General features: G+C 49.6%; 1 protein-coding gene across 7 annotated transcripts in view; it reads left to right on the top strand.

Moving 5' to 3' along the window:
* SEZ6L (seizure related 6 homolog like) overlaps positions 1–27,709 on the top strand; it is a 151,910-nt gene that overhangs the window by 88,149 nt on the left and 36,052 nt on the right. For all 7 annotated transcript variants that reach the window (XM_081801930.1, XM_081801929.1, XM_081801928.1 and 4 more), the window contains exons 4-9: positions 1,771–1,963; positions 3,975–4,160; positions 8,341–8,506; positions 10,496–10,662; positions 11,069–11,263; positions 12,771–12,909. In XM_081801930.1, the coding sequence (XP_081658056.1) occupies positions 1,771–1,963; positions 3,975–4,160; positions 8,341–8,506; positions 10,496–10,662; positions 11,069–11,263; positions 12,771–12,909 (1,046 nt within the window). The remainder of the gene's footprint in view (positions 1–1,770; positions 1,964–3,974; positions 4,161–8,340; positions 8,507–10,495; positions 10,663–11,068; positions 11,264–12,770; positions 12,910–27,709) is intronic.

Raw genomic sequence — 27,709 nt, 5'->3', positions numbered from 1 at the left:
TCTGAAAAACAAACTGAGGGTTCTAGAGGGGAGGGGGGTGGGAGGATGGGTTGGCCTGGTGGTGGGTATTGAGGAGGGCACGTTCTGCATGGAGCACTGGGTGTTGTGCACGAACAATGAATCATGGAACACTTCATCTAGAACTAATGATGTAATGTATGGGGATTAACATAAGAATAAAAAAAAAAAAAAAAAAGAAAGCTCGTACCACTTCGTGGTGGCAGACCCTTCCAGGCCAAGGTTGGAGGTCTGGATATATACCTTTTTCTAATGGACAACAAAAAGCCATCAAAAGTTTTTGAGCTGGGCTGGTTGTAACCTAACCAGAACTTTATTTTAGGGAAGTTTTTCTGATTTGCATGGGAAGGATAAAAGGTGAGCCCCTCAGCAGCAGGACCTGTGGTCTTTGCAGCCCCCAGAGCTTAGCACAGTATGTGGCACATAGTAGATACTTCATAAACGTTCATGGAATTAAAATGAGCTGGAGGAAAGTTACAGTCCATCTGAATCTGGCACTCAGTGGTCCCTTTCCTTCCACTTGGTGTCTAACACTGTATGGAGCTCTTTACCAGGTACAGAATTCCTTCACTGAGTACCTACTATGTACCAGTCATGGCTACTTACACTGGGGGACATGGTGGTGTGCAAACTGATGCAGTACCTCCCCTAAAGGAGTTCACTGTTTTATGATTGAGACAGACATACTTAGAAGACATTAGAATGCTTGAAAAGGTCTCTTGTGGGTATTTATAGGGGATGTTACAGCATCACAGTGCACAGACGGGCAAGCTCCTTGGTAGCAGGGAAGGTCTCACAGGGAAGGGCAATATTAGTGGGGCTTTGGTGAATGAATAGGAGTTCATCAAAAAGGAAAAAAGAGTAACGTGTATAATCTGCAAGAGGAAGGGCTCGTGGGGGAGGCCAGCCCTGCTTGGGTGAGGGGCAGAGGGGCCGGGATCCCAGACCTCACTAGGAGAGGCATAAAAATCCTAACTGGGCACTGGGAACTGACTAAAGTTCCCACACAGCCCCTATTCCACTTGTATAATGTCTTTGTGTGCAACTAAAGTATCCCCCCTCTTTCTCCTCCAAATCTGGAAAGTGGACTTGGAAAATCCAGTATGCAGTTCTTTGCAGAAGTTCTGGGAGTTAGAGCCACTGTTTTATAGCATAAGAAAGTGGCTTTGAGAATGCCCTAGAAATGAGCCCCCCACTCCCTCTTACCAGTTCATGCAGAAAGGGGAAGAATGAATTCAACCTACATAAATATTTATTGAGCACCTGCTATGTGCCAAGCACTCTTCTGGGCACTGGGGACACGGAACAAATGGGAAAAAAATGCCTGCCTTTGTGGAGCTTACATTCTGGTGGAATGCCGTATTCTGTCTTCCTGGAGTTTGGGCTTCAGGCACAAGCTGATCAAGCCCTTGCCCTCCCCCCACCATCTCCAGGAGAACTTACTCCAGCTGCCCGTGTGCAGGAGGCTCTCTTACAGGACTCATCCATGGACACTTACAGATTTTTGCAGTACCTTTGCCATGCAGCTTGGGTTCACGCTGGTCCCTCAGTCCTTGGGGAGATGAGGGGAGTCTAGATGTTTCCAGGGCTCTAATTGTTTCCAAGGGGGCTTGTCTGTCCCCTTGACTAGGGGCTGGCTGAGGGCTGCTGTGTTGGCATCGTCTGGGGTCCTCTGGCAGCTGCACGGCCTGGAAGGACCCTGTCTCAAGCACAACTCAGAGTTTCTCTCCGTCTGCCCCTGCCTGTTCGCAGGTGAAGAGCGTGAACCTGTCTGACGGCGAGCTGCTCTCCATCCGCGGGGTGGACGGTCCCACCCTGACTGTCCTGGCCAACCAGACTCTCCTGGTAGAGGGACAGGTTATCCGAAGTCCCACCAACACCATCTCTGTCTACTTCCGGACCTTCCAGGATGACGTCCTTGGGACTTTCCAGCTGCATTATCAGGGTAAGCTTGCACCAAGGCTAATGGTGAGGGGGGGGGGGGAGCGGTGGCTGTTTCCCTCTGGAGCCAAGGATTCTCAAACTTTTCATGCCAGGGATCCCTCTGGCAGTTTGGTAAAACCTCTGGACTCCTTCTCAGAATCATGTTTTTGAAAGCATAAAATAAAACCTACGCAATTAAAAATGAAACCAGTCAGATTGAATTACAGTTGTCAAAATACTGTTTTAATCTGCAATGTCATAATCCCTGTGCTTCTTTATTAACACATTAAATAATAATCTCCCCCGGCAACTCTGATAATTACTATAATTCCAAAGTACTGAGGAACATGAGAAATATGCCAAGATATCTACTATGATATAAAAATGTCTGTGATTTCTCTTGGTGACAAAGTCACAGGTTCTGCAAATAGGTCACAGTCTGTTGCCTACATATGTGGTTGAAGGAAATACCACAGTTTGGTTAAAGGTAAATGGAAAACCAACAAACCACTTTTTTCCACTCAGATCCGCGGCTCCTGAATTTTATAAATGAATCCCCAGGGGGGCCCACAGACTTCCAGTAAAGAGCCTCAACCCCCGGGGGTCCGGCTCTCTCTTTTCTTCTGCAATGTTTCTTTCTTTCCTTTTTGTCTGTTTCTGAGACTCCTCTCTTGCTTTCTGTTCATCTTGCTCTTCTCTCTCCCTTCCTTCCTTCTTCCTTCTCGGTCTCCTCTCTCTTTCCTTGCCTCTTTTACTTCTTCCTTTCCTTCTCCCCCTCTCTTCTTTCCTTCCCTCCATTCTCCCTTCCTTCTGGCTGGCTGACTCTCTCTCTCTCTCTCTCTCCCTCTCATCCCATTTACCTACCTCTGGAGCCCTTCCCATGACCTCAGGTTAGTTCCCTGAGCCAGAAGCTCCTCTGTATCCTTGCCAGATACCTGCACGGAGAGTGGAGTCCGCCCTCACACATCTGGATATTTGGGCACTGTCCATGTTGGCATCATACTGACTGAACATCTGGAAAAACAGTTCTCTTGAAACTTTGCCCTTGGATGTTTCTGAAACAGGGGGATGAGTGTCTATGAGAGTACCTGCCTCATCACCACTTTCCAAGACTGAGACAACCCGCTGTTGTCTTTGTTCATTACAGAATGGGGGTGAAGAAATAGCTTGTAGAGCCCTTGGGTTGGATGTAATCCTCTCAGTGAGTTCTGGGATTACCGATATCTCATGCAGCGGGAGTGATGAGACCACACAGCCGAAAGGGGCAGCTAGGATGGATTTCACATCCTCTTAGGAAAATTGAGGAGCTCAGCACGGCCACCTAGAGCCTTCTACAGCTCCCAGCTAGATGTTGGACTAAGGAGGCTCTATCTCGGTGTTTCCTGCTTAATCCTACGCCACCGGTGAGGTAGGGATGACTGTCAACTCCACGGAAAGATGAGGAGAGCCAAGTTCAGGGCACTGTGTCCCTTTCTCAAGGTCACACAGTTTCTAAGGGCTGGAGGAAGAACATAAACTCACATTGGTCTCCTCCAAAGGCCACGCCTGTGTGTGCCAGGATGGTTATTTTCAGGCTGTCCTATCCTTTAGTATTTCCTGAAGAGCTGCCTATTCTAGTTCTGGTCCAAGCCTGTGTGCATTTTTAACAAACACCGAAGATGTTCGTGCTGGTAGGACTAAACTTACCTGAGTCATACGGCCCCTCTTACGCCCAAGGAGAAGGCCGTTCTGCGTCCACATGGAGAGAGGCTCACAAGAGGTGTGGGAACTCATTTTTCACCCCAAACCTGTGGTCTCTGGTTAGACAGGGTGGGGACCTTGGAGCCCAGAAAAAGTGCCGATCTGGCGGTCTCCTCATCATATGATCAACGAGAGTTCCAAAAATACCCACATACCGCCCCCCGCCAGTCCGCTCTGGAGTCCACAGGGGCCTCATCTTTTCTCCTCAGCACAAATTGGCTCCCGGGATGTGGGTCACGTTCTTCCTCTCCCCGCTCCTAAGGGATAACCGTCTGCCTTTGCATTTCTTCCAGCCTTCATGCTGAGCTGCAATTTTCCCCGCCGGCCCGACTACGGGGATGTCACGGTGATGGACCTGCACCCGGGCGGGGCGGCCCACTTCCACTGCCACCTGGGCTATGAGCTCCAGGGCGCCAAGACGCTGACTTGCATGAATGCCTCCAAGCCACACTGGAGCAGCGAGGAGCCCGTCTGTTCAGGTACGCTCCCACCTCACCGGACCAGACATGGATAGTCCCCTCAGAGGCGAGACAACAACCCCAGGGCATTAGACTGACCTCAGGGATAGGTGCACAGCCCAAGGGAAGAGACTGCCCCCAAGACGGACAACTGCTGCCATTGAAATCTTTAGTTTGTGAAAAATCCACAGCACCTAAAATTTACCATTAGCCACATTTAGCACATCTGAAACGTCATGCAACCATCACCACTCTGTAGCTCTAGAACATTTTCATCACCCCAGAAGGAAACCTTGTACTCATTAGCATTCGCTCCCCACTTTCCCCTCCCCCCACAATGCTTGGCAACCACCAACATGCTTTCTGTGTCAACGGATATGCCTATTCTGGACATTTCGTGTAAAGGAGGTCATATAATACCTGGTCTTTTGCAACTGGCTTCTTTCACTCAGGATCATGTGTTTGAGATTCACCCATGTCGTAGCATGGGTCAGTACCTTCTTCCTTTTTGTGGCTGAGCCATATGACCTTGTGTGGTTATTGGTGTATTCACTGGTGGACGCTGGAGTTTTTCCCACTTTTTGGCGATGATGAGCAACGCTGCTGTGAACATCTGTGTACCAGTTTTTGTGTGGACGTATGTTTTCTTTTTTTTTTTTTTTTTTAAAGATTTTATTTATTTATTTGAGAGAGAGAGAGAGAATGAGAGAGAGCAAGCACATGAGAGGGGGGAGGGTCAGAGGGAGAAGCAGACTCGCTGCCGAGCAGGGAGCCCGATGCGGGACTCGATCCAGGGACTCCAGGATCATGACCTGAGCCGAAGGCAGTCGCTTAACCAACTGAGCCACCCAGGCGCCCTGGACGTATGTTTTCTTTACTCCTGGGTCCACACCCGGCAGTGGAACCGCTGGGTCATATGGCAGTTCTCTGTTTAACTTCTTAAGGAACTGTAAAACTCTTTCCCGCAGAGGCTTCTCCTTTTGGCTTTCCCATCCAGCTTGTGTGAGAGTTCCGATTTCTCCACATCCTCGCCAGCACTTACTATGTTATTATGTTTTGTTTTCATGATCCTGGCCGTCCTGGTGGGCGTGAAGCTTTCTCATTGTGGCTTTGATTTGCATTTCCCTGATGGCTAATGATGCTGAGCAACGTTCCTGTGCTTCCTGGCCATTTGTAGATCTCCTAAGAAAAGTATCTATTCAAGTCCTTTGCCTGTTGTTTTTTTTTTTAACTTTTTGTCTTTTTATTGTTGTTCTTTATATATTCTGGATGTTAGATCCTTATCAGGAATGTGATTTGCAAATATCTCGCCCCACCCTGTGGGTTGTTTTTTCACTTCTTTTTTTTAAATTTATTTATTTATTTGAGAGAGAGGGAGACCATGAGCAGGGGGAGGGGCAGAAGGAGAGGGAGAGAGAGACTCCACAAGTAGGCTCCCTACTGAGTGCGGAGCCCGACTCCACCTGGGGCTCGATCCCAGGACCCTGAGATCACGACCTGAGCCGAAACCAAGAGTCGGAGGCTTAACTGACTGCGCCACCCAGGCACCCCATGTTTTTTTGCTTCTTGATGGTATTCGCTGATGCAGAAAAGCTTTTCATGTTGACAAAGTAGCATTTATGTGTTTTCTTCTTCTGTGGCTGTGCTTTTGGTATGCCTGCTGCCACATTTTGAACCCAGTCAATAGATACTGAGACGTTGCCAGGGCTGCCATAAATGTTCACAGCAATACTACGTGATGAGAACCATTACTTCCATTTTACAGATGAAGAAACAGAGGCTCATGGAGGTGAAGTTACTTGCCCAAAGTCACCAGACAGAAATTGAAACGAGTCCAGAGCCCTTCTCTCCTGAGCTGTTTTTCTCAAAGCGTGGTCTACAGACCAGCAAGATGATTACCGATGTATAATCTTGGGCCCCCTACAGGACCAGCTGAATCAAAATCTACATTTTAGCATGCCCTTGTGTGATTCGCGCGCACATTATAGATTGAGGAGCTCTGGGTTATGTCACACCGTCCCTGTACCCCTAGGCATAGCCTTGACCATCCTCAACTATCAAGAGAGCAAAACCCTATTAGATTCTCAAAAGTTCCAATGGTGGTCAGGAGAGCATAGGTCGCCTGTAATAACTGAGCACCTACTATGTGCCAGGGCACAAGCCAAGAACAAGGAGACTACTGGGAACAATAATAAATTATTCCTTCCTTCCAGGCATTCAGAGTCAGGGGAATCTGAAAGCAAATGAGGCCTGATGACACATTCAGAGATTTGATTGTTGCAGTATTGTTCCCCCAAGGCCCTTCAGAATTTTTCTTCTTTGCTTTTTAACAAAAGGAAAAAATCCAAACCATAGGGCAGTTGGGCTCTGTGCCTCTCTCACGTTAATTTTTATCTATGTGTGAAATCAGAGAGGAATTAAGCCTCAATTTGTGCTAAGAAAGATGGATGGGGAGCCACTACTGGCAAATTGGAGCCAAACAGAGCCATCAGTTGGCTTAATAAGGCAAGGAAGGGGAGCAGAGAGGCAGCCGATGAGCAACAGCTTGGGGAGGACAGATGGCCGGTGCCCCCCACCAGGGACAGTGTCCTCCGTCTCCTCAGCTCCTGAGCCATTGGACAACAATGCTGGCTGTGTTTTGAGCACCTACTCTGTGCCAGGAATGGTGCCAGGAATGGTGCCAGGTCCCCTACATGCATCATTTCATTGATTTCTCACCACAGCCCTATAAGCAGGGTGGAATCATTAACATGCTTTAATAGTGAACTTGAGGTTCACAGAGTTTCCATGACTTGTTCTAGATCCACAGCAGGTGAGTGGCACAGGTGGGGTTTAAACCTCCACTTTAGGACAGGAAGGCAGTCAGGAGAGAGACAGACAGAAAGGCACACAGAGACACAGACAGGCAGGCGCGTGCGCACACACACACACACACACACACACACACACACACACACCTCTGTCCATGGTGCTGAAAGAAGTATGGGGGGGGTGGGGACGGGGCTTCTTGGCAATGTCTTTGCTGTAAATCAGCACAATCCAGAGCAGAACAGAGAGCTATCTACCTTTTTTGCCCACTGCAAGTCCTTACTAGTCATGCAGTCATTCAACAAACATTTAATGAGACCCAAGTTATCTCCTAAAAATAAGAAACAGACTACTTCCTCACATTTGTCTATCTCCCTCCCGTTCACAAATTATTTTTTAATATTTCTTCATTCAATTTTTATGATAAAAGTAAGATATATTCTGGTAAAAAAATTTTTCAAGAAATTCAAAAGTGTAAAGATAGAAGCAAATCACTTTTGTATTTATGGTCTCCATAGATTTTTGCAAATAGCTCATTGAAATAAGTATGGCAGACAGACCATGTTGTAACTTGTTTTTCCCCCACTTAAAATATAGGGAGCATTTTTCTATGTTCTCAAGTATTCTTTAAGAACCTGATTTTTAATAGCATGTGAATGGAGTGCATTTATTCCACCAAACAGCTGTGAGTGGACATGTGTGTTGCTTCTCATTTTTCGCTCTTAAAATCATGTCAGCAGTGAACACTCTCATTCATAAATCTTGGTGAAAATCTCCAAATCTTCTTTTTAGCATAAATTCCCAGAACTTTAATGACTAAGTCAGAGTTTGGGAACATACTTTCTAGATTTTTCTCCAAATTGCTCTCCTGAAAGGTCATAGCAATTTGCATTCTAACCAGTTATGAGTGAGAATGCCCATTTCCCACCACCTTTCCCATTGGCAAGTTATGACTGCCTTTTACCTTGACCAATCAGGTGGATGAAAATAGAATACAATCTAGATTTGCCTTTCTTTCATTATGAGTGAGGCTGCATTTTTAGTGCTTACTAAGTACATTTTTAGTGCTTACTAAATACTAAAAGTGTATTTCTTCTTTTGTGGACTGCTTATTTATGTCCTTGATTACCATCTTATAGTGAAGAATCAGGGCACAGCCAGCACCATGGAAGAATCCTTAAATCACAGTTGTTCCCTACCATGGAACACACAACGGGGTGGATCCGGTCATGGGATGAGGTCTCCTCTCAAACAAGATGAACCTCGTCCAAGATGGGAAACCTTTTATCATGTCTCCCTCTTTCAATCCTCTTGCTTTACACTAAAGGGTACGGGTGAGGATCTCTCTCTCTGCTCTCCTCTCATGATCACCCCCCCCTATTTTCCACCCCAGCCCCTTGTGGAGGGGCTGTGCACAATGCCACCATTGGCCGGGTCCTCTCCCCAAGTTACCCAGGAAACACCAATGGGAGCCAGTTCTGCGTGTGGACCATCGAAGCTCCGGAGGGCCAGAAGCTACACCTGCATTTCGAGAGGCTGTCATTGCATGAGAAGGACAGGTAAGCATCTGAGGGCTTACCCCAGCATCCTCCTTCCTTCCCAGAGTGTCAGAATGTGGCTAGGGATCTGGAGTCTTGAAATGGCTCATGGAGGTAGAGAAAGGAAGGGCTGGGGAGGCTGGCAAGGATACTAGACACCATCTTCGATCTCCTACTTTTACAGGTAAGGAACCTCAGACATACAGAGGGAAAGGGACTGGCCCCAGGGCGCATATCAGAATAGGGGAAGATGCCTATTTCTCCTGCACATCCCTTTTTGCAGTTATCAAGGAGGGAGTACTCGCTGAGCACCTGCTCTGCACCCAGACACATACTAAGCTCCATGGAGAACCAGAGAGAAGTAGCGAGACGTGGTTTCCAGTTTGATAGGAAACTGATGTGGAAATACTAGACAGGAAGGAGCTAGGGAGAAGTTACAAGGCGATACTTAAGCAAGAGCATGTCTGTAAACTCTAAGTAATACTCATAGAATCCAGAATCTTAAAACTTTCATATTCTATGACTTTATGCTAGAATATTCTCGAATATTCTAGAAAATAGGACCTTAGCTGCTTAGACTTGCTGCCTTAGGTTGTGTTCCCTTGGAAATGGACATGGGGACAAGGATGTTAGGGAAAGTCGCTCATTTGGGAGTTAATCCTAGGAAGCACTAATAGAGGCATGGGACAGTGGGCAGGGAAGGGAAAGGAGTCAACACAGTTTGTGTTAATGAGCAAGTGACCGTGGGGGCAGCTGGGGCTCTATCCACTGGGGGCCTCTAAGAAACTATTGAGCGTGCCTCAGAGTGGTCCTTTCGGAAGGGTGAGGGAGCTGGGGTATTTATCTACCACCACCCCCCATCCGTCATTGGATGAGAGATGCTCCTGGACACATTAACTCCCCAGCACTGCCCCCCACCCTTTGAACTGGTTGAGCTGACTAGGAAGCCAGGCCCCTCCTCATCCCAGCCACAGTGGACACATGGCAAAATGAACAAACTGTGGCTTCAACAGTTATGCATTTTGGTAACATTAGAAATTCATCTGGGCAGCATAAGATAAACCCTCTTTATGAGTCACAGTAAAAAAAAAAAAAAAACCACCTCAGAGGATTTTAAAATGTCTGTTTATGACTCCATAAAAGAAATTTATCTAATTTGTATACTATTTCTTTCCCTAGTTTTGCATAATTTCTTTAAAAATACCAAGACTAGCAAGGAGTCAAGTATCAAATGGTTTTAATAACAGTAAAAATGAATACCAACATTTTTTGTAGCACATTTTATTTTTCAGGGCACTTGATCCTGTTGTATTCTCAAAGCCCACCTGTAAGATAGGTAGGAGAGATGTTATGATCCCTCCTTTCATGGCTGTGGAAACTGAGGCCCACGATGTGCTGAGACTTACATAAACCCAATTGGTGGAGAATTGGGAAGTGAAAATCAGAACTCCTGATTCCATACACAGCGCTCTTAGGATATCGGAATAAAAGACAGAGCCTGTTAGGAGTCAAATGCTTAAAAAATTTGACTCATATACCTACTCTATCCTGGGCACATTATGCACATGACCTCTAATCCCTATACTCTGATGTAAGTAGGTGTGATTGTACCCATTTTACAGATGAAGAAACAGAGTCTCAGTGATGTGAAGTGTCCTTGTCCAAAGTCCCACAGCTCAAAAGGTCACGGCGCTGGGATTCTGGGTTGTCTGACTACCATTCTTTCAGCCCACTAATCTCTTCTTCTCAATTAGTCATAAAAATTAGTACCCATTAATTTGTCTGATTCATTACATCACACACATCATTTTTCCTACGACTTCAGAATCCATCCATGAGTCTAGGACAAGCATTCTACAGAAGAGGAAACAGGTTGCATAAGGTGGTGCAGCTTGTCTGGACAAGTCAGGGGCAAAGTTGGGATCTGCGTCTGGAAATGAGGCTCCAGAGGTAGCATTCATTCCACAGGTGTAGTGATCCTCCTGTCCTTCCCCCTCCTCCTCCCTCCAGGATGATGGTCTACAGTGGCCTGATCAACAAGTCTGCTCCTCTCTATGACTCCCTCCAAACCGAGAATGTCCCCTTTGAGGGTCTGCTGAGTGAGGGCAACAGCATCCGCATTGAGTTCACGTCTGACCAGGCGCGAGCAGCCTCAGCCTTCAACATCCGGTTCGAGGGTGAGTGTCCGCGGGGGCCTCCCCCATACTGGGTGATGGTGTGGGCAAAGAGGAAGCATGGCAGAGCTGGGCTGGGTCCTGGGAGCTAGAAATCTGACCTGCTAAGGGCAATGGAGACCCAGGCAGCCAGACTGACCCTTTGACTTCCAAAGGCAGATTCTGCAGGGTTGGGAGGGCAGAGGTTTGGATTCCCATTTTAGAGGTGAAAATAATGAGGTCCCAAAAAGCGAAGTGAATGGTCCAAGGGCCCTCAGCTGGTCAACTGGAATTGAAACACGGGATCTGGTGCCCATTTTCCTTGGAGTTTCCCTAAACAGCAAGAGGGGACCCATCTTCTGAGATCGAGCACTGTGAGGAGCCCCTGCTTCATCTGAGCTGCTCCCCCTCTTTTGTATCCCCACCCTAGCCTTTGAGAAAGGCCACTGTTATGAGCCCTACATTCAGAATGGGAATTTCACCACATCTGACCCGACCTATAACATCGGAACGACAGTGGAGTTCACCTGCGACCCTGGCCACTCTCTGGAGCAAGGTCCGGCCATTATCGAGTGCATCAACGTGCGGGACCCATACTGGAATGACACAGAGCCCCTATGCAGAGGTGAGTGGCCCCACTGTCCTCCTCCCGAGGTGCCTCAGGGACCTCCAGCCCCTCAGATGAAAAGGCCAAGGGCTCAGTCTAGAAGTATATCACAAATTTACATAACCAATTTTAGCATTAGAACCCTTTCCAGGGCTCACTATCCTTTGGGTCAGATTTGTTGCTTGTCCTTAAGAAAATTACAAAATTGATAAATTTTTAAAGGTGCCCCTTCCTCCAAGCACAGACCTTGTAGTGCATAGCTTAGTGAAAAGATCTCTGTGTAGATTTCAGCTCCTCTATACCCCACTTGCTATGTACTTTTGTGCAGTGCACAACCCACCCAACCACACATGGCAGCCCTGAGTTTAATAAATGATGATGATGATGATATTAATAATAGTTGCCAAGGGCTACATGTGCGTTATCTGATTTAATCCTCACTACGACCCTGTGAGGTACATAGTATTGACCCCATGTACAGGTGAGGAACCTGAAGCTGTGAAGTGATATTCCTAAGAACAGACTAAGGGTAACTGGCAGAGGTGGAAATGAAACTTGGGTCTTTTCTGTCCTCAGAGCCCTGTGCTCTGAGGCCCTCTGGACAGCATTGGCTGGGTAGAACCTCATTTCCATGGGCTCCCCCTGCCCGGCCCTGACTCTCTTCCCATATTCAAGGCCACAGAGCCCCCTTGAGCCTGGATGCACTTGGAGCATGTGGTGTGATGAAGATAGCCCTGGCTCCGGCAGCCGCCGCCTGGTTGGCGGTTGGCATGAAATCACAGCTTCGTCGTGGTGAGGGATTGATCCCTGTATTAAATGTGCTGGTTTAACAGAGCGGAATTTATTGGTGCTTTGGCCTCTGCCACATTGAGAACTTTCCAAAGCGGTAAACGGAGTGGAATTTAAAGAGCCAGGCGCCGAGCACAGCCACATCTCTACTTCCAGCTCAGAGCTGGGCCCTTTGGCAATGATGTTAACTAAGAAGTATTGAGCCTTTACCCTGGGTCAGGTGCTCTGCTACATTTGACCCCCATGAGCTCAGTTAAACTCCAGAACAGCCCAACAGAGCCAGCAAGCAGTGGTGTTACTGCAGCTTTACAGAGAGAGGGAACTGAGACTCCAAAAGGTTGCATGCCTCGTCATTGAGTCTGTGGGGGCAGAGGCAAGACTCGAACCCAGGCCCACTTGAATGGAATGTAGCATCTGTTAGTCACTACTCACCCTGCCCAAGAATAGGGCTGTTGACAAATCATCGGGAACGTTAAGCTCTGTCCTTGATCCTCAAAGAACCACAGCGCCCTTAGCCCCTCCTTCACCAACCCTCAGCTAACGGAGGCAGGCAGCCAGCCCTAACTTAATCATCCCCCACACATGCACAGACTGCCTGAGGGGCAGGCACCTGCTCTTGGTACATGGCGAGCCGTGACAGTCTGACTTCATAGCCCTCACTTAATCCCCATGCCATACTGGCTTCCTTCTGAATAACGTGCATCTGTCTCTGTCTGTCTGTCTCTGTCTTCTACAGCCATGTGTGGTGGGGAGCTCTCTGCCGTGGCCGGGGTAGTTCTGTCCCCAAACTGGCCAGAGCCGTATGTGGAAGGTGAAGACTGTATCTGGAAGATTCACGTAGGGGAGGAGAAACGGATCTTCTTAGATATCCAGTTGTGAGTGTTTATGATGGGTGGACCTCCAGTCCAGCCTGATTGGGGAAGAGATGGCTCCCACTTTGTTCTTTCAGCCAGTGTTAATGAAGCATCTGCTAGGTGTCAGGGACTGTGTGCAAAGAGCTGGAGTCCCAGTGGTGGGAGAAACGACAACATCGTGCACGCACAGACAAATGAAAACATCATGCACAACCTAGCCTCCAGACATTCCGTCTATGGAGGAAGCAGGCATTAAAGGTAGAAATGCACCCACAATGGCATACTGTAAATTTGGTGAGCAATGTAAGGATACGTGAATGGTGCTATGAGATCTTATAATGGGGATTTGATATAAAGAGGACGGTCAGAAAAGCCTTCCCTGAGGATCTGATACTAAAGCTCAGAACTAGTGAATGAGTTGCAGTAAATATATCTGAAAGGAACAGAATAAGCGAAGGCCCTGTGGCAAGAAGAAGCACAGCATTTTCGAAGCACTGAACAGCCAGTGTGGTCAGGAGGAGGGGGGAGGTATAACGCATACTGTCAAACAAACAGGTTGTTTTCTTATCTGTCTCTCTCAACTAGACCCGAAGGTCCTTGTAGTCTACAGGGCTTGCTCTGATTTATCTCTGTCCCGGGATCTAACACAGAGCTTGCCACAGAGTTGGGCACTCAGGAGACCGGTGCTGTATGGAGAACTATTGTAATAGATGGAGTTACCCGGCTGTGTGGCTGTTTACTGTACTCACTGGGGGTGCCTATGAGATGCTCCATCCAGAACTTTCCCCCTGCTGAACTCCCCAGGGATGGGGAGAAACAGACAGAGACAGATGGTCATGTCTAGAGAAGGAAAAGAAAGGGCTTCTGGGCAGACCCAGACACCGTGGCTTGGACAGTGGAGGGCAGTGGGGGGAATGCCAAGTTCTGAAGAACCTCTCTGGAGGCAACCAGGACCCCGGCTGCGGGGGGCGGGGGGGGGTGTAGGGGGGAGGGCAGCGCTCCCCTCAAGCCTGAAGTAGAAACGCAGTCGGCTGGGAAGCGAGACCCAGGCTGCCTTGCTCTGCAGAGGAGACTTGCAAGAGGGGAGTTATCTGCAAAATTATAAAATTTTGAAGCTGTCCCTTAAAGGCTGGGGAGGTGTCCTCGGAGGCTGCCCCAGGATCTTCTGCTCCAGTCAAATCGAAGATTTACAGACCTTGCACAGCTGCCCTTTGCGGACCTGGGGCTGGGCCAACCTGGGTCAGAATCCCACCCCCACCCCTCCCCAGCTGTTTCCTCTGGGCTCCTCTCTGGCTTTGGCTCTTCTCCTCGGTTACAAGGGTCTTGGAACATCAGTGTTTCGCGGCTCCTGGAGGCAGCCTGTAAGCCTCCCTTGCCCATTCCCACCCTCGCTCACTCCTCGGTGGCAGTTCACCCCTTCCTCCTGTTCTCACCTCTCTGACTTCTAGAGTCTCGTATGAAGTGCTCGTTCACTCAAGAAGCAGTTTCTGAGTTGTCTACTATGAGCCAAGCCCGGTTGTAGGCACTGGAAAGGCTCTCGCAGCTACCCCTTGGGCAGTAAAGTTTATATTGGAGCAGAGCAGGTTGGATGGTCTCTATTAGCTCTGGAGCGGGGGGAGGAATACATATGCACCTACTGTGTGCAAGCACTAAGCCAGGCGCCGGAGGTCCAGTTGTGAGAAAACAGAACCGTCTCTGCCCTCACTGTCTAGTGGGTGAGGCAGACATGAAACTATATGTGGTGTGGTGAGAGCGGTGATAGGGAGGACAGGCCGCTGAGGAGGCCTGAGTGAAACCAAGGAGGGCTTCCAGGAGGAAGGGACTTCTGAGCTGGGATGAAAGAGAAGGTAGGCAATGATGAGGGGAAAGGAAGGGTGTCCCAGACAGTGAGAACAGAATGCGCAAAGCCTGGAAATGAGAGAGCAGGTGGCCAGCTTAGTGACTTGAAAGAAGTTTAATGTGGCTGGAGCGTGGAGATCAGGTAGGGGTTATGGAGGGAAAGGGTCCAAGGGAGACCTGGCATCTTCTTAGCTGAAGCTTCAAATAGAGCACTCCTTTCTCAAGCTGTTTCCTCTGGGAAGCCTTCTGTGGCTCCCTACTGCCCTGATGGTAAATATGAATGTGTGGTCCTGGTTTATGAGCACCCCACCATCAGAAGTTCCTAGCAAGCCACCTCAATCTTCAGCCAGGAGAAGGATAGACTAACTCCTGGTATCCTGGCTTCTCTTGCAGAAGGTCCTCCCAGCCCCATGCCCCCAGAAGTTGTCCATGCTCCCCGCTTCTGCTGCGCTAAGTGGCCTTCTCCTCGCAGCGTGTCCCCCAGACGTGCGGTTCTGCTTCACCAAGACTGGCCCATGTCTCCCCTTGGTGTCACAGGCCTGGATGAGGAAACAGGAAAACGGAGCCCTTGATTTCACTCTCTCTAGGCATCAAATACTCAATTAACCTTCCGCTTGACACTAGATGGGGTTTTATTTCCACTGCAGAGAGCGCAACGGGGCAGCCGATCCAGGAACCTGAGCATTTAGGTTCCTCAAAGCCAGGCCACCATTGGCATCCACATCAGGAAGGGACCCCTTGTGGGGGGAAGATGTTCTCTCTTCTGATCATCCTGGCAGCCCCAGATATGAGTGTTGGTGGGGAGAGAGGAGCCCCGACTTCCCTCCTCCATGCCCTGAGCAGCCCCGGACCCGGCACCCAGCCTCTCTGGGCTTCACGTTCCCCCTCTGCAAAGCAGTGGGCTGCCTTGAGCCAAGAGAATGCAGACTCAAACTCATGGAGGGCCAGGCAAGTAACAGAGAATGGGATCTGGGGCCAGTGTGGGGTGATGTGGAGGGGAGGGATCTGTGATGGAAGGGGTAGTTCATCCCCACCGGAAATCATTTAAATTTGGGTTTTTTTAGAATAATGCTTCTCCCCCACTCCAAAAAAAAAAAAAAAAGTGTCTGCTGGCTGGGTCCAGACTTGAGGGGCCACCAGTCTGAAAGCTTTGGTCAAGATAGGGATGAAGGTTCTCTCAATGCCGTGATGAAGAAAGCGATTTTCATCACTGAGTGCTTCCTATTTGCAAAGTGCTTTGTAGACACGGATAAATTCCTCCCCAGAGTAATCCTATGGGGGTGATACAGCTACTCTATTCAACTCGTATTCCCTGCCTTCTGACCTCTTCCCTGGGGTGTCTAAAAGGCCTCCCGAATAAAGGGTATCCAAGGTTAAACTCCCGATTCCCCTTCTGCAAACCCGTTTCACCCCACCTGCCCATCTCCGTAAGGAATCATCCATTCTACCAGCTGCTCAGGACAAAAGGACTTGGGATTGTTCTAGACCAGCAGAATGGGTGTGTGTCCAACAACTGGTTTTCTTGGCAGTGGGGTGGGGAGAAACACCTTGATTCACAGCATTTGCCAATTTCCATGGTGCAGATACTCCCACCATGGCCCATTTTGAGCTACTAACACAGTGCCAACAGAATCGCTAGATACCCGGACGTTTAACAATTGACTTGTGTGAGCCAGTGTGAGCTGCCAACTCCAGCACGCTCACTGCAAATCGGGTTCTTCTCGTTCTTGCACACCCTGTCCCCGAGTCCTCAGTACCTCCTACTGATTCTAGAATTCAAGAATCAGAAGATGCCCAGAGTCTAAGCACGTGTGTCACCCCCACTGCTGCCACCATGGCCCCCATGTCTCATCCCAGGATTATTCCAGAGGCATCCTGCCTAGTCTCCCTGCTCTTGCTTTTGTCCCTTTTGGGGCTGTTTGTAACCCACCACCCTGGGCGATCTTGTGAAAACCTAAAGCAAGTCATATCATACTCTGCTTCAAAGCCCACAGTAGCTCTACATTTTACCTAGAGTAAAAGCCAAAGTTCCTACAAAAGGCCCCATGTGATCTAGCCCTGGTCACGTCTCCTGTTTCATTTCTTTCCACTCCTTGTTCTCTCCATTTGGCCACACTGGCTTCCTTCTTGTGCCACAAACATACCCCAGGGCCTTTGTGCTGGCTGTCTCTTCTCCCCCTCCCCCAACCCCAGGATGCTCTGCCCTGAATATCCTGCATAGCTCACCCCCTAGCTTCTTGTAGGCCTCTGCTCACAAATCGCCTCCTCTGAGATGTCCCCCAACACCCTAATCTAAATCAGCATCTGCCATTTTTTTTTAAGATTTTATTTTTAAGCAATCTCAACACCCAACGTGGGGCTCAAACTCACAACCCCCAGATCAGGAATCGCATGCTCCACTGACTTAGCCAGCTGGGTGCCCCAGCATCTCTGTCATTCTTGATATTCTTTGGCCATCACTGGGTTGGGGGTGCTGACCCCCACTGAAGACCCACTCTAGATTCTGCTTCTAAGTCTGTGATGGCAAATCCTTTGATACTATAATTCTATAAAACCTTCTCTTGGGGGTCTTCCCATGATGATTATTTTACTTGATAGCTTTTAACCAAAATCTTATCTCTTAACATTGCTGGTCATGTAATAAATATAGACTTATCGATAAAAGAAAGCCACATCTCGATGGTCTTTCCATATTTTTCTGACCTTTTTCTCCCCTCCTTGTGCATTGGAGGCAGCTGGACATGAATTTGGGTTCGCATTCTGGCTTTGAAACCTCATGGCCGTATGGCCATGAGAAGGTGTCTTGATTTCATTGACTCTTATTTTATTGAACACCTACTATGGGCCAGGCACTGATCTACGTACTGTGGTTGTAGCAGGGAATCCAACAGAAAAAATAAATCCCTCTATTCTCATGGATGTAAAATTTTAGGTTGGAGGGGGTGACATGCTTCAACAAAGATGACAATGTGTGGTACGTTGGGTGGCGCTAAGTGCTATGGGGAAATGTGAAGCAAGGTAAGAATATCAAGAATGACAGGGATGCTGGGGACGGCATTCTACATCATCTCCATTTGATAGATGAGCAAGCTGAAGGGTGGACAGATCCCACTGCCGGGAACTGGCAGAATAGGATGCAGACTCTGTTTGCCATGCCTCCAGGGTCTGGGATCCCCACCAGCCCTTGAAAGGAGCCAGAGGAAGCCCCGTGTGTCTGGAGCTCAGGGACGCGGGAGAGGCAGCATCGATGAGAAAGGACCAGCAGGTGGCGGTAGAATCAGGTGGGGCCTTGAAGGCCGCATTAGGAAGTCTGCACTCGCCCAAACTGGGCAGCAGGGGAAGGGCTTTAAGCCGTTAACGGGGATTAAAGCTTTTCCGAGGGGAGCTGAGTCCTCCGGTCAGCAGCCTCGGGCTCTCCCCGGCAAACTCTGGCACGCGCCTGGCGGCGTGGCATCTGGACCTGGCACCCCCTTCCTCCCACAGACGGAGTGAAAATAGCATCTCACCAGCCAGGGTTACGTGAGGCCCGAGAGCTGCTGGGTTTAATTTATCTTGCTTGGTTTCCGCTGACAGTTTTAGTAAACCAATTTGGGTTTGATAGTAAAAATAATTCTGTCCTCAGGGCCCCTCACACCGCCTAAGTGCTTGCAATTGTTACTTATCGCCTTGGTGAGGGGGAAGGAGTTTGCACTGTTGACTGAGCGGGGTAGGTGGCCTGTAGTAGGTGTTGCGCACTGTCTGCTGAGTCACGAGGACATAAACCACGTAAACCACACGTGGCAGGCGAGAGGGGGACTTTTCTCCCCTTCATCTACCGGGCGGGTTTGTTGATGCCGTGGACGCTCGCCTCTCGTCTCCAGTGAGTCAGCATCTATAAAGGACCTACTATGTGCCAGACCCCCCCCCACCCCAGCTGCAGGCTTTATACCCATGAGCAATAGAGAGCATGATGCACGTTACGACATATTATTATGCAGAGATCATAATGGCATAAATTAGAGCTACGGGGGTAGAGATCATTACAGAAGGGAAGTTACCTACATTAGAGAGAATGTAGGCAAAGTGCGGCGCATGGGGTCCGGTCCGTCGCTGGCACTTCATCAATGGAGACTGGGATTACCAGGAATCCTTGTAAGATATTATGGTCACCACGTCCTGGGTTTGCAAATGACAGAGAGCTTGTTAAGTGGCGTTCTTGGGTCACACAGCTAACAGAGGACTGAGCCAGGGTTAACATACACACCATAGCCTCCATTTTTAGGGACTTGAACAGGCTTTTGGGGGACCAGCCATATGTCTCTGTGATGCACCAGGGAGGCTCCCAGGCCTCCAGAAACTCAAAGTTCAGGAAGGGAAGTGGTGCCATTATTAGACAACCCGGCGAGATGCGGGCTGAATGGTGTGGCTGGAGGGGTGAGGATGGGGGAGGTAGCAGGACGCTGCATTAGCCCTGCTGGCCGTGGGACCGTCACAGAGAGGGTGACATCCGAGCAGAATGCTGAAGAGTGTCAGTTGGCCAAGCTGGAATGGGGGAAGGGCATTCCAGGGGGGGCACCTGGGAGCAGGACCCTGGAGCTGTGAAAACAGGGACGGTTAGATACCAAATGGATGCCCTGAATTGCGGCATTAATTAGAACCGTCTGCCTTGCATTATTGGCGTTAGAGGTGGGAAGAGGGGTGTGTAATCTTAAAATGAGTCAGGACCCCCCCAGGCTAAACCTCCTTCATACCCCAAATGCCTATTCCCTAACCCATCATGTACCTCTCAGCTCCATCAGCTTACCTAAAACACAACTGAGCATGAGTCTTTTAAAACCTTAAGGGTTTCTGAAATTTCTCTCTTCCTCTCTCTCTCCCTCCCTCCCTCTCTCTCTCTCTCTCAAGATAAAGCATAGAAAGGAAAATAAAAGAACTAAATAATTATTGGTGAAGGTTTCTCAGAATGGAAGAGCTGGGAGGGGCCCAGAGAGGGGAAGTACCTTGCCTAGCATCACACAGCAAGTCAGAGCTGGGACCAGAAAAACCACCTAAGTGTGGCTGCAGACGCTGAGCACACTGGGCAGTCACAGTCTTGAAAATGCCACATGACAGGGAGACATAACAGCTTCTAGAGTCCAAAAGAGCTACATTTAAATCCTGGCTCTGCTACCCCCACTAGCTCTGTGGTCTCGGACAGGTGACTGCAGGTGGCCATTCCTAGACTCACAACAGGATGCTTGTTCTCCTTATCCCCAGCGCCGGGCGCACTGCAGGTGCTCAATGAATATCTGTTGGATGAGAGAGAGGTGGTGAGTGTGTGAGTTAGTTAAATAACGTGAAGTTCTTAGTAAAGTTTCTGACCTAAAATCAGCAAATAACCACAGTCGACTCTATTTTCACCCTTTCCTCTGTGCCGCATTTTATGCTAAATACTCTGCATTCATTATTTCATTGATGATGACACCATATAAAAAATGTCTTAAACTCATCGAGCACTTGCTATTTGCAAGTTGCTGAGCCCTTTACCCGTATTAAATCATTTCACTCCTACCAGGACACTTAGGTGATGTCACAGTGGCTATCCCCTTTTATTCTTTTTAAAGACTTTATTTATTTATGAGAGAAAGAGACAGTGAAAGAGAGAGAGAGAGAATGAGCAGGGAGAGTGGCAGAGGGAGAGGGAGGAGCAGGCCTCCCGCTGAGCAGAGAGCCCGATGCGGGGCTCGATACCAGGGAGGTGGGATCATGACTTGAGCCAAAGGCAGACGCTTAATGACTGAGCCACCCAGGTGCCCCCTCCTTTTTATTGTTTTCTAAAGATTTTATTTATTTGAGAGAGAGAGAGAGAGCACGAGCTGGGGGAAGGGCAGATAGACAAGCTGACTTCCTGCTGAGCAGGGAGCCCAGCACAGGGCTCGATCCCGGGACCCTGAGATCATGACCTGAGCCAAAGGCAGATGCTTAACCGACTGAACCACCCAGGTACCCCGTGGTTATCCCCTTTTACTGATAAGGGAACTGAGGCTGGGAGAGACGAAGTTGCTTGAGGACATGGCTGGGGAGGGGCCGAGTCAGGACTCGAACTCAGATCTCCTGGGCCAAAGCCAGTGTTGTAACCCCACAATAAATAGTAGAGAGGTGCTCCACAAGGGACAAATGCCTAGCCCCATCTTACAGAAGAAGAAACTAAGGCTCAGAGAGGTGCCTTCCCCCTTTGCCCCCCATTTCCTGGGACCTATTATAACCATACATCTCTGGAAGAAAAAAGTTTCAGCCAGGCTCCATCCAGCTTGCCTTCTCTGACTCTGCTACAGAGCCCAGCCCCAAATCTCTCCCTGTTTATGGGCCCCAACACGGTTCTCTAACCAGGAAATAAAAGGACCTAATAACAAAGCCCAGTAACCATATGATTGATAGCTGTGGAATATTTCTCTTCAGCTACTGCCAACCCTGTTCTGTGCTAAGTTAATTCTAAGCCCTAAAAATTAAGCGCCTTGTCCAGAGGCACTACAGTTCTTAAAACAGGGATGTCGCTGCTTTGCACTGTAAGAATTCAGCTTGAGATCCAGGCAAGAAAGAAGGGTCAGCAGTTGAGGGCAGCGTTGACCCCAGGAGCACAGATGTCCAGCAGAAATCATGGAAGCAAAGGCCCCAGTAGAAATAAAAACCTTCCAATCCATTACTGGAGGGAAATGGGATTTTCCCGGAGCCAAAAGTTGTAAGGAATCCAAGAACAGCAAAGTTCCTAGAGCCCAAATCCCATCCTGTTGCAGATAAGGAAACTGAGGCCTGGAAATCAGAGGAGACTGTCCCAAGGTTACTCTATCAGTCAGCTATTACTGTGTAACAAATGACCCCTAAACTCAACAGCATGAAACAGCAAGCTTGTATCATTTCTTACGCATCTGCAGGTCAGCAAGGCAGTTCTTCTGCTCTCAGCTGGCTCACGCATGCGTCTCTGGGCATCTCTGGGCAGCAACAGGTTGGGTAGGTGGTTCTGAAGATTTCTTAGGTGTTTGGGTGGGTTGGCCATCAGAGGGTCTGGGCTAGTCTAGGGATGGCTTATCTGCTCCATCCTCCAACAGCTAGCTCAGGCTTCTTCCCATGGTGACCAGCCAGGGTTCTAAGACGATGAGAAGCAGCATTCAAGGCCTCTTGAGCCTAGACTAGAAATTGGCCCAGCAGCATCATCTGCCATATCCTATGGCAAGTCACAAAGCGAGAGCCAGCCCACATTCTAAGGGTGGAGAAAGAGACTCCACCTCTTGATGGTGGGTGTTTTGAAGCCTCGCTGCAAAGAGCGTGGACACGGGGAGGGACAGAGCTTTGAAATCATGTTCGCACTCAAGCTGCCTAGGCCAGGGAAGAGTGGGGGTTAGAACTCAGGGCTCCTGGTTCACCGTCCAAAGCTCCTAACGGCATCACTGTGTACAATGGCCCTATGAGGTGGCCCTCACCATCCCCATTTTACTGAAGGAATCCAAGGCTCAGAGAGGTGAAGAACTGGCCTACGATCCCACCTCTTGGAGTGAAGGAGATGAGATTGGCACTTGGCACCTGGTACCTGGAATTTATTTTTTTTAAGATTTTATTTATTTATTTGAGAGAGAGAGAGAGCACAAGTGTGGAGGAGAGGGAGAAGCAGGCTCCCTGCGAGCAGGGAGCCCAACATGGGGATTTATCCTAGGACCCCGGGATCATGACCTGAGCTGAAGACAGATACTTAACCGACTGAGCCACCCAGGCACCCCCAGGTACCTGGAATTTAGAAGGCTCGGGGAATGTTTCATTCTCTACACGATGCCTCCAACATGCGGGAGAGGGAAAAAGGCCTTTGCTCATGGTAGGAAATCTTGGGTTCAGGTCCCAGATCTTCCACTTATCTGCTGTGTGATAAGTCACTCCACTTCTCTGAATCTCAGTTTCCTATCTTTAAAATGAGGATCGTAAAGGTACCCGCTTCTTAGAGTCCGAGAGGATGAAACACGTGGCAAGGACCTGGTACATTACACACACTGAGTAATTTAATTGGCAGCTATGATGGTGATGACCATGATGAATTCTTACTCCTAGGATGTACATACACTAAGCTCCGTTATGCAACCACACACACACACACACACACACACTCATGTACCATGGCTGATATCCCCTGAGCGTGGCATTTGGTGTGACAGTGAGGAATCAAGAAGGTTCATGGAAAAGTTCTAGCCAGGCATCCACCTGACTGATTGCTCCCCGTGGCGTGGTCGCTGGTGACAGGATATCACAAGCTCCAGGATAGATCGTCCCACAACACCTGCCTGTTTCCTGCCGCAGCCCCTCCACGCTCCTCCCAGCCCCGGTGATGGCGCGAGCAGCGACCCACCCCCTGTCCTGAGCTGGGCCGTCGTCCTTGCCGGTGCACACCTAGAGCTCAGGGCGTTCGGGTGCAATTAGATTGACACCCTGGGGAGATGCGCTGCTTGTTTTATGAAGCCCTGACATGCAGTGGCCTCGCGCACTGACTATTCAGCGGGGTTTACTGAGGGCTCACCGTGTGGCTGCTATCGCCCTAGATTACCCGAGGCCCAGAGATAACAACTCCCACGGATCGAGCCCTTCCCGCCCGCCAGGCTCTCCGTGTGCCCAGTACCCGGGTCAGCTTACTTAATTCTCAGAGCAACCAAGGAGTCCGCACGCTGAGGTCCCCCGCGTCACCGAGGAAGACACAGACGCTCAGAGGGGCTCTCGGTGGCTGGCCAGCTGGACGTGGGGGTGCCAGGATTGGGACCCGGCTGCCTGACGCTGGGCCCATGGGCCGCACCACCTCTCGGCCCTGCCTCTCGGAGTGGAAGCGGTGCGATCCTGACGGCAGCCGGCGGCCCGGAGAGTTCTGAGCGGGCCAGCGGCATGGTCAACGCCGCGGTGTGGACAGTGCGTGCAGCCGGAGGCCCTGACCGTGGTCCCCTGACGGCCGTGGCCCGGGGAGGCCCCTGGACGCCAGCCTGGTGTGAGCTCGGGTGAGCCCTCGAGGTCTGGCCCTGGAGGACGCTTCCTGCGCTCGGCCCACGCGACCCACGCGCCCCACGCAGCCTTGTGGCCGCTCAGCCGAGCCACACCAGGCGCGACGACGAGTGCCTTCTCCCTGCGCATCGTGATGGGGGTTCGGAATGACAGGGACACATGCCGCCGCGGTCGGCTCCTGCTGGGGACAGCTTTGTAACGTGTTCCTCCAGCCATGCGGAGCCCGGGGCCACCACCACCTGTGTGTGTGTGTGTGTTTGTGTGTGCGTGCACGCACCACGCACTTCACACACACACACACACCACACACGCACCACACACACATACCACATACACACCACACACCCATACACCACACAGCGATACAGACACGCACCACAAACACACACACACACAACACAAGTCCCAATCCACCCTTAATTACGCTCGTATTTAATTATGCTTTAATGATGGTCTCTCAGGGTCAGCTCTTGCACCCTGACTTAGAGGTCCTAATGAAGAAGGCCTCAGAGCCCACCCACTAACTTTATATATTTGGAGAAACTCCTCTCCAGAAAGAGGAAGAGCTGTGGGCATCTCCACATAGGAAAGTCATGGCAGGGCCACCGATCTGTCCGTGGTCACACTTGGGTCCCAGAGGCCCAGGCTTCACCAACCTACATCTGAATCCTGGTATTCCCACCCTGATGCCTTCATCGCTGCTGAATGGGGAAGGGGGGAAATGTGGGGTCCAACTTCCGGAATAGAAGGAAAGCACGAAGCACAAGGAGACCATGGCCATTGTTAATTCATTTTTTTACAGTTCATGGATTCTGAGATTATCATCTGGGGAAACTGAGGCCCAGGCTGGGCAAGAGACTCATCCATAGTCACAGAGCAGGGAAGTGGCAGAGGGGGCGGCTCCCGGCGCGACCTCCTGATACCGGGTTTTGCTGCTACAGCACCCTACCCCGTCCCCTCATCCCTTTGCAGGACTGTATCATTCATCACAAATATTCTCTTGAAGGCAAAAGATGCTCTTTTAATTAAATTCCTGGCCCTAATTATCTCCTTTACAGCTCTCCACAATATCATCCCCATCTTACAGGTGAGGACACTGAGGCTCAGGAGGTTAAGCCACTTTCTCAGGGTCACGCAGCTAGAAATCGGCACCTTGAAGGTTTGAATCAGAGCCCATTCTCTTAGCACTGCCTCTCAAGATGGAGCAAATCACCAGGCTGGTTAAGGACTGACTTTTTCGTAGACAAACCAGCCAGGAGCTGCTGGGTTTTCTCCTGATCCACGATGCTGGGTGGTGAAATGTCTTGTCATTGACCTTGACAAAGCTTTGCACGCCGTGTTCGGAGATGGCCTCATCCAGCGATGTGGAAATGAGAAGCAGCTCGGCCCCGGGGGTGGTCCCGGAAGAAAGGCACGTCCAGCACGGGAGTCTCATTCTTCTCTTTCTCTTTGGGGATGAGAGGGGGGAATTGGTGGAGAGGGGGAGAGGTGGAGAAACCCGAGTAGGGAGGGAAGGCAGTGGAGAACAGAGTCTGAGCCTCCTCCACACTGAAACCACAGCACAGCAGTGTCTTTGGGTCCTGGCTGCTGGTGCAGCCTCTTGGAGAATTTTGAGGGACACTGAACCCGGGGCCCACCCCCCGAGATGCTGAGGGTCTGACTGGTCTGGAGCGCAGCCTAAGCACCATGGGGAGGGTTCAAATCTCCCCAGAGAGTCTCACATACAGCCAGGACTGAGATCCACCGGCCAAGGCTGGGTTCTGAGCCTGACCTCAAAGGGCGCCTGGTGAATGTCTCGGGAGAGAGAAAGCACAAAAAAGGCAATAAGAAAACTGTGCATTTTTTATGCATTCAGGTGGCCTTTCAGGGAGCCAGAAAGATTGGTCTTTTATGTCCTCCCTGGAGTTAGCATGGTTTCTTGTTCTGTCTGCCATTTTATCAAATTTAATTGAAACCAAATGAGCACTGGATCTGCAGAAATCCCACGGTGCGGAGGGCTGTCGGCGCTGGTTGTGCGGCATCATGAAGGAGCACAGAGGCCTTGGGACCTGAGCCTTTCTAGACTCCGTTTACTCCTTTGTAAAATGGGATTCATGACATCGCTTTGTGGTTGAGGGGATCCGACGAGAAATGGACACAAAGGAACTCTGAACAGGTCTTTTTAGAAAAGTTTTAATGTACCTAACACTGCATTTATGGGCTTTGGTTCTCTCCCCCCTCCCCCTGCTTTATTTAAAGCTTATGGTTTATTTAACCACCATCTCTACGGTCCCATGGAGGTCCTGCCTGAATTGCAACACAGTGTTTTCTTAAAGTCATTCAAGCCCTCTGAGCCTCAGTTTGCCCATCTGGAAAATGGAGAAAAATTCACCATAATTCATCCATGTAAATGACATTTATCTCATCTGCGCCAAGCCCTGGGCTGGGCTCCGGGGATACGGGGTAGAAGAGCATGTGGTTTCAGGGGCACCTGGGTGGCTCAGTCGGTTAAGCATCTGCCTTCAGCTCAGGTCTTGATCACAGGGTCCTGGGATCGAGCTCCGCATCCGGTTCTCTGCTCAGCGGGGAGTGTGCTTCTTTCTCTCTCGCTCACTCTCTCTCTCAAATTAATAAATAAAACTTAAAAAAAATAAAAGAGCATGTGGCTTCAGGGAGTTTGGGCAATCTGGGGTGGGAGCCGACAGAGGGTCTGCCTCCCAACAACGTAGGTTTGGATTCTGGTTGTCCTCTACGACCAGCTGTTTGAGCTGTAGTATCTTCTTCACTGCTGGGTGCCTCGGTCTGCTTCTCTGTGACATGGGTGAGGACAGTGGTACTTACAGCCTTTGTCCAAGGGTAGAAATGGTGTATGAAGTGCTTGGAACAGCTCCTGGCATGTGGGAAGCCTTATGGAAACCTTGGCTAGTTATCATATGGCTGTAAATGCAGGGTGGGGTAGGGAGCACTGAAGGACCTTAAGGGATTTGTAAAATGTTGTCAAGCAGAAAGGTGAGGTCCCTTTACTCCAGATGAAGGAACCAGCACAGCCTGAGGCAGGTCTAGGGGCTGCAAAGGGTCTGGTGTACAAAGACATTTGAGACACCAGAAGTGGGCTGGGGGCCCGACAGCAGACCCCCAGGAAGTCCAGAAAGGCTGAGAAACTGGACTTTATTCTGGGGGCTTAATTTTACTTTTTCCACAGCCCCATTCTATTACCAGCTATTTCTGATTTTTTTCCCCTTAAACTGCATATAAATTGGCTTGCTTTTTCACTTGGCTTACTCTCAGCAAAATAATGTCCGTGAAATTAGAAGTTTGATGTGCAGACCATATATTTATATATTTTTTTCTAATTCACATTTAAATAAATACATAACCATTAGACATTTTCAAATACGTTTGTCTAGCTAAAATCATCTCGTGAATGCCACTGGGGAAAGCCTTTTAAAGGCAAGATTTCTAAGCAAGGGTCAGCCATTTGTTTAAAAAGGAATAAAGAAAAGCAAGGTGGCTTGCTCATCATTTCTTTCTACATCCTCTGTGGAATATTAACTGCAGCTCAACAATTACAAAGCTCACCCACCACCTTCCCCCCACATCCGGGCCCCTGATTGGCTGAGGTATGGATGGGGAGCACCTGCTGCCCCTGAATGGCAGTCTATACCATGCTTAGGCATACACTGCCCTCTGCTGGCCAGGAGAAGAATTACTTCACTAGAGAAGGGCTTGCTAATCTGTGTCACAATCAAATTTGTATGCTACTCTAATCTCTTTGGCTCTCTAGACCGTAGTGAAAACAATAATGGGGGTCCCTCGAGCTGTTTTTATCCTTTTTGAAGAGGTAATACATTCACATGATTCAAAACCCAAAAGTACAGGGGCGCCTGGGTGGCTCAGGCGGTTAAGCGGCTGCCTTCAGCTCAAGTCATGATCCCAGCATCCTGGGATCGAGTCCTGCGTCAGGCTCCCTGCTCAGCGGAGAGCCTGCTTCTCCCTCTCCCTCTGCCTGCCGCTCTGC

This window comes from Leptonychotes weddellii, chromosome 13 (assembly GCF_054177405.1).
Source record: "Leptonychotes weddellii isolate Sample4059 chromosome 13, ASM5417740v2, whole genome shotgun sequence".
NCBI lineage: Eukaryota > Metazoa > Chordata > Mammalia > Carnivora > Phocidae > Leptonychotes > Leptonychotes weddellii.
This window is presented reverse-complemented; position numbering and strand designations above follow the sequence as displayed.